This window comes from Octodon degus, unplaced genomic scaffold (genome assembly GCF_000260255.1).
Source record: "Octodon degus isolate 3935 unplaced genomic scaffold, OctDeg1.0 scaffold00111, whole genome shotgun sequence".
Taxonomy (NCBI): domain Eukaryota; kingdom Metazoa; phylum Chordata; class Mammalia; order Rodentia; family Octodontidae; genus Octodon; species Octodon degus.
Window position 1 is genome coordinate 9738564 of NW_004524687.1, and position 7485 is coordinate 9746048.

Sequence of the window (7485 nt, forward strand, 5' to 3'; positions counted from 1 at the left end):
ACAGAGAGAAAACAGGGACAAATGCAGTGAGTTGTGAAGGGGGGGAGAGAGAGACAGAGGAGAGAGAGAGAGAGAGAGAGAGAGAGAGAGAGAGAGAGAGAGAGAGAGAGGAGAAAGAGATAGAGGCAGGGAGAGAGAGTCTGCCTCTGTGAGGAGCAATCCAGGAAAAAAGGCATCAGAGGGCAGGGGACACATGACATCATATCCAAAGGACAGGTGATTGAATCTGACAGGAAGCAGTGGGGGAAAGGGTGACAGAACCCTGTGTAGGCCCACCTCCATGTAGCAGGTAAGCAAACAGGTTCCAGTCTCAGCCAGTCGGTCTGTGGAGACACCTGCACAGTTCCTTTGACCTCTGCTGTCGGTCCTGGCTGCTCATGAGCATGCACTGCTGCGGAGCAGGGTGTGAATGGCGATGTTAACCGCTGGCATTCAGCAGCGCAGAGTAGCTCTTTCCCCTGACATCTGTGACATCTATCTGGCAAGAACACTTGTCTTTTACACTTGGCCACACCCTTCTTCACCTTTCTGTGCATCTGCTTCATGCCAGCTCACTCCCATGTCTGTTTTCTGTGTCTTCAAAGTGCTTGTGTTGTGAGCCAGCATGCTTGGGTGTGAGGATACTCGAGAACTACATTTTCTTTTGCTCGGTTGCAGTGGGACACATGGACATTTATAAGATTATGAGGACCTTGAAGGTGAGCAGGGCTGCCCCCTGCTTGTTACACCATCTCTACTCTTGACTTAATTCGCCTGTGTGTCCAAGGCAGTTCCAGCACGGGTGGCCACTGAGCTAGAGGCCAGAGTTTGCTGTGGCCTCCAACTCCATCTGGCTGTGTCTGTTCGCAGAGTCAGCATCACCCAGAGCCGCAGCTCCCACTCCTTGAACAAGCAACTCATCATCAACATGGAGCCCCTGCAGCCCCTGCTTCCTTCCCCCATGGAGCAGGATGAGGAGCTTCTCCTGGGTGAGGGTAAGTCTGCTGCTTCATCCCAGCTCTGCCTCGAGGCTCCTGGGGGCCAGCTCTGTGTACACTGGGCAGGTGTGGGGCAGGGGCCAGAGTGAGGCATTAACTATGTTTGTAACAAAGAAGCTTTCTTTGTACGTTTAGCTAGAAAGCTATATTATAGTGGGAGTTCTGCTGGGTTCTTCTAGAAGGTTCACTTATGCAAAGTATTCCTAAAATTCCATGTGATAGGGATTTATATTTTAGAATATCCATGGTTGTTGGAAAATAACAGTTCTATTTTATGTCTAAGGTATGTGATATTCAGACAGATAGTGATGTCAAGCTTAACTGCCTGTGTTATAGGATAATAATATCTTTAAGCTTCTCTTCTGGATGTTTAACAAATAAAGTTTGCAGACCAAAAGTGAGACAGGTAGATGGGATAAAAAGATAGCCAATATTTTGGCCCTAGCCCTTTAAGGTCAGTGAGGACTCAGGACATAGGAGAATCTCTGCTGCGATATCCTATAACTAAGTGATGTCCCAGTATTTCTGATTAAGGAGATTATGGGGCCAAAGAGGAAAGTGATCAATGATGTGTGCCTAAGGAGAGTCACCTAGAGAGAAAAATTCTCTCAGGCTTTTACAGAGAGCAAATTGGTCAAGCAATGGCCATGACTCATCCAGATAGCTGACACTGACAGAAAATCTACAAGGTGCTGTACATGGTTCCAGGATAAATCCTGAGAGGATTGACTGACCTTGTCAGATAGCAAAAGTTACATTTTTAGTTATATAGATCTTGCTTTAACGTGGTCTTACCCATCCAGCAGAAAAATGTAACCATGAAGTATAAAAAGTAAAGCTATATTAATATACTGAGCTGTAATAGGCTCAAGTCAACAACTTAATTGCCAGTTGTGCTGATAACCCACTACTATTATGGGCTATTGATCTATATTGGGTTACTTTGCTGAATTCAAGTACCTACAGTCTTTGGACTGGAATCAAGTATGAAAAGGTCCTTTAAAGACTTCTCCAAATACAGCTTCTATAGCAGCAATGGAAAATAAAATAAAAGAAAATTCCATGTGATAGCAGTAGTGATGTTAAAGTGGCAAACCATAGGTGGTTATTTAAAGCTAAATTTAGGTTGATATACATGAATGAAGGGGTTTGAGAAATGCAGGAATGGGGAGGGAGAGAAGTGCATTGGGAAGAATTAAGAAATGCCATGGTAAATGTAGTCATACATTACAAACATGCACCAGTGAAACATAACTATTTAAAGAAACAAAATCAAGAATCAAAAAAAGCTAAGTGTAAATTTCCTAAAATGAAAAATCCCATTCCTCAGGCACACTAGCTAAAGTTGTAGTGTTCAGCAGCCACATGTGGCTGGTGCCTGCTGTATGGGACTATGAGACTGAAAACACTTCCACCATCGCTGAAGTCCTGTTGGAAGGAGCTCTCTCAACTAGTTACAGTTGCATGGGTGGAATTACAAGGAATTCTTCACAAGTGCTGGTCATCCTCTTTCTGCCGCAGTAATTTCTCAACCTCTTGTTTCCTGTTCCATGGATCCCTTATCTGAGTTTTGACACAGCTGAAATAAATAGGGTCTACTTCAATTCAAGAATTATTTTATTTTTAGGGGCAAGGAATATAGCTCAGCAGCATTCATGCCTGCCTGGCAAGTGCAAGGTCCTGAGTTCAATCCCTACTACTGCAAAACAAACAAACAAGAATTATATTTTTAAAAGTGAATGTGCTTATGGGCTGCCCCTTCCTCTCTCCTTTATGTATACTTTCATCTTTCCTTCTGCTCTCCCCTCCTTCCATCTCTCTCTTGTTCTCACTCCCTTTGTTCATTTTTCTCTGTAAGGACTTTACTTCAGAGAGTATTGCCACACTGCTTCCTGCTGACACCTGTTGAGACCAATCTCGCACTCTTATTGATTTAATAATAAAACTAAGAAAAAATATTCCACAAAATCAGGTTACTGGAACCAATAATACAGACATACAGTTCTTTTCCTTAATTTTATGTGGTCTTTTTAATTCATCAGTGAAGATCTGGATACTAGGCAGTTGCAAGAAGCCAGGTGTTCCTGTCCCAAAGTGATCACCTCCACCTCAGCTTCAAGTCAAGGATTCCTTACCTAGAAGAAAGCTTTTCAGTTCATAATAAGAATTGAAACTGGCATGGAGATACCTGGAGAGAGACAGCAGCACATTGAACTGTGAAGGGTTTTAGTAGGTTTTTCCTGAATAGCCACTTTGATGGTTAGCAGGAGAACTGGTAACAGGGTGCCCACAATCCCATACGTAGAGGGAAAGACTGAAGTATGGAAGTGAGTGTTTCTGCAGATACCTTGCTCCCATTCCCAGCTAGTCCACAGGAATGGTATTGTGAGTACAGTCTTTTTTTTCTTAATTCTAAATGCTGCTTCATTGTGATCTCTATCAAAGCTCACTGTCACGTTTATACTCAAACACATCTCTTTAAACCATACCTAATCTTTAAATAAAATGAAGTTCATATTTAAACATATTACAGCCATCTTGTGTGAAATCAAAACCACAATAATTCCTGAAGCTCAAGCATTTTTCAAAACTCCAAGTCAAAGTCTCTTCTGAGACTCAAAGTAGATTCCATGCTGTGAATCTCCTTAAGAAATAAAAATAAGCTACTTAACTCCAAGGTGCAATAACATAGAATGAACATTCCCATTGTAAATAGGAGTAAGGAGAAAGGAATTGGACCCACACAAGGTCAATACATAGGAGGGAAAGAACTAAGTCCTGTACCTCCATATCCAGCATTCTCGTCACATGGTGATGCAATGTGAATTCCAAAAATTGGACTCAGTAGTGATCAGCCCGCTTACAGCCTCCCAAGAGCTGGAATTAGAGGGGTGCACCACCACACCCATTTTCAACTGCAGTATGAGTACAGTCTTGCTATAATAAATATAGTTATCTATCCTAAAAACTAACTCTGAAGGCTCATTGCTAAGTTAATTTTATTAGCCCCAGTGACTCTGGATCCATTTTGCTTGTCTGATTCTATGTTTTTTGTTTGTTTGTTTTCTGTATTTAGAACAGGGTCTACAGGGTGTGCAGGGTCTCACTACATAGATCAAACTCATAGTGATCCTCCTGTTTTCAGCCTCCCAAGTGCTGGGATTCCAGGCACGTGCCACCTCGCCCAGTCTCAATCATCATCTCAGTGTGCCCCAGGGGCGGGGCCGGCCCAGCACACTGGGGATCGAACCCTGGCTCCTGCGCTCTGCCTAAGTATGTGCTTTAGTCTGCTGAGCTATCAATCTGGCCCTTTATGTTTTTGAAGTAAAAGAAATATGTCTTTTGTTTCTGATCAGTGATATTTATGGAGGGTTGTTCTGAATGAGGATGGTGATTCTCCCAGGTTTAAATGAAGAAAGATGTGGCTAATGGGGTGAAGAGGGGAAGGTAGAAGAGGAAAGGAGAAGGGAGATTCACAGAATTGAGACTGTGTTTTGAAAAGCTGAGCCTAGTGGGAATGAGTTTGGAAGCCCAGACAGATGGAGCAAGTAGGGTGAGAAGTGCAGACTCCCAGGCCACATGAGGGGAAGCTGGAAAGCTTTGCTCTGAACTCTGTCCCATTTAATGAGGTCCCTTCCTTTTTGCTTCCTTTCGTATAGTGAGATTCCATGCCTTAATCCTAGCCTTATCTTCCACATAACAACTGTCTACACAGTAGACAACCCATTATGGTTAAGTGCAATAACATTTTAAAATCTCATCATACAGAAATCCATAAGTTGCTTTTTCATTTTTCCAATTGTTTGAAAGAACTATTTTAAGTTATTTCATCAGTGGCAAAGTCAAACTGATAGGTCTCGGTCTTAGAAGTTCAGAGCTCCATGAATGTCCGGATATTTTTCTCCAGATGTGGTACTTATAGGCATCTCTGTGAGTTTTAAAGGAGAAAATCATAACAACTCTCAGCATATATAAAGAACTTAAAAATAATACAAGTGGAAGTAAAAAATACTGTTAACTGTTCAATTCATAGACTGACCTTCCCAACCCAGTTCAAGGGCAGAATCATCTTAGGTGCCAAGAAATCCAAGGTGTGGTTCCCACAGTGCACAGAGCTGCGTTCTCTTGACCCACCACAGCTTAGTTACCCCTCAACTTCCTGCCCCATGTATCTTGTCTGTGTCAGGCAGTGAGATTCAGACAGTCCCTGGGACGAACACTGATGCTCAGCTTCATACTTCTCTGATGGATAACAGGTAACAACAGTGGCAAAGCACACAGCTGTAAGCAAAGATGATGTTTCTACTCTTGTAAGTGGGCCCTCTTTCCTGAGCTTTTGAGCACATACAGTATGATGAATTCTGTGTCATCTTTAGAATTTGATGTTTCAATACTTTTTATGTCTGAATGAAAACCAAATTTAAAGAAGACAGAAATTCAAACACAGTTCCTGTAACTAGTAGACCTCACTGCTACCCTGCTGCACACTCACTATGCTGATGTTCTCTGGAGGCTCACAGCAATTTGGGGGAATGACAGTGGGGTTCCAGGCCCAGTGAGTAGTTCCTGCTTCTGCTGACTGAATTATGTGCTCCCTTTTCTGCTTGCTTCACTGGACGTCAGTGACTCAGGCTGCTTGGGGAGTGTCTTGTCCCTTATCATTGTGGAGCATCCTACATAAAATCTGGGCAAAGGACTGAGCAGAGATGACAGGAGAGGAGATGGGAGTGGTCCAGTCCACTCATGGTAATGGCATGTGTGGTTCAAAGAGGAGAAAGGGGAGTGGTGAAGGCCAGTGGGAAGATAGGTAAGGGTCGGGTCATGATCAGCCTTCAGAATTGCTGGATTGTTCAGACTAATTTGAGATCATCTGGGAGGCAGTTGGAATATTCAGGCCTGCAGTTGACTTAACTGGAGTTGTATTCTAACTCTGGGAAGTGTAGAGGATGGAGTCCAGGTGAGCATGTGAGGGGCTGAGTTTCTTACTACAGGCTTACTGACCCCTTGAACTGGGTATTTCTTTGTTGGGGTACTGCCCTGTGCACTATAGGATATGTAGTGGTATCCCTGGCTTCCTAGTGCCTGCCCAATTCAGAGAAGGGAGAATGACTCCACACATTGCCACAGGTCCCCTGGGAAGTAAAATGGCTCTGGCTAAGTAAGAACCACTGGGTTGGAAGCAAAAAGACACAATAGAGAAGGGCTGAAGTAAGAGAGAATGAGACCAGGAGGAGACACTGGAAGAAGACTTAGTAGCAGGACTGTTGAAAAGGGGTACTCACAGCTCATGTGGCCCACAGACTAATGCATCTCCTCCCGTCATGGAAAGCTATTGAGAGAAAGCCTTTCTACCTCTTTATTTCAAATCTGAGATTCATGAGATACAGGAAGGTTTAGTGACTTGGCAGCATCACCAAAGAATCATAGCAAACGATTTCATTTAGATATTGGAGCCATTTCAAGTGTCAGAGGTGTGTGCTGCTTTCCTGAATGTCAGACTTGAGTGGAGGAGGGTGCTTGAATGTCTCTACTCACCTTTCATGCTGCTGTACTCATCTCTCTGTCATGGCTCAGATTCTTGTTCGGGGGAGTTTCAGATCACGTATTTCGAAATTGGATTCAAATATAGGTCAAGGTCAGCAGCTCAAGTCATGTTAGGAGATTTGTCTCACGAGCAGTTTTTAAAAATCAGTTTGACTTTTGGAAGCTCTATCTCTGTGAGGTCATGGGGTGTCCTGTCAGCTGTCCCGGATGGGGCCAGAGGTGGTAGTATCCCTGTCACCATGACTCTCTGAGGTCATGATCACCTATTTGTCTGACAAGCTGTTTTCATTTATCCAAGAAGTGCAAGTGTCACAAAAGCAGCTGGGCAGGGTGTTATTGGCCAGATTAACCCACTGGCCTTTTGGGGGGAACATGTGACCCTAATCACCCTAAGAACAGCTGAGGGATTAGTGCTGAAGTGGCCTGTGTCTGGGTGGAATAAAAACAGAATTGGTTCCTAGGCACCACTCAGCAACAGGAATATTTTCAGTGCTCGGCCACAAGTTGCTCAGTTGCTGTGTCCAAGGCAATGAACGCTGGTGGAAAGTTCACAAAAGAAAGACAAGACATTTGGACAGCGCCATTCAGAATTTCAAAATTTCAGAATTTTGAGAATTTCAGAAGAGGAAGAAAGAGACAGTGGGAATTGTTTTGGATGAAAACACCATATTTAAAGAGTTGTTAATTTGAATAAATTAACACATAAGCAGAGCAAATTCTCCACAGTGTAGAAAGCAACATACTTGTATGTTTTACCAGTGGAGTATATTTCTCCTTATAGAAGAAAGCTGAATTGCAGTAGAGAAGAGCAATGAAATTGATCACGTGAGACTTGGTGGCTGCTGGCAAGTGCTGACTTTTTTTTTTAATATTTATTTATTTTTATTTATTACATTTATTTAGTGTGTGTGTGTGTGTGTGTGTGTGTGTGTGTGTGTGGCCAGCTCAGCCCACCAGGGGGCGG

At 43.3% G+C, this 7485-nt stretch overlaps 1 protein-coding gene across 2 annotated transcripts in view; it reads left to right on the plus strand.

Annotated features, from left to right (window-relative positions):
- Positions 1–7485, plus strand: part of Frmd3 (FERM domain containing 3) — a 282007-nt gene that overhangs the window by 245214 nt on the left and 29308 nt on the right. For both annotated transcript variants that reach the window (XM_004639402.2, XM_004639401.2), the window contains exon 13: positions 850–974. In XM_004639402.2, the coding sequence (XP_004639459.1) occupies positions 850–974 (125 nt within the window). The remainder of the gene's footprint in view (positions 1–849; positions 975–7485) is intronic.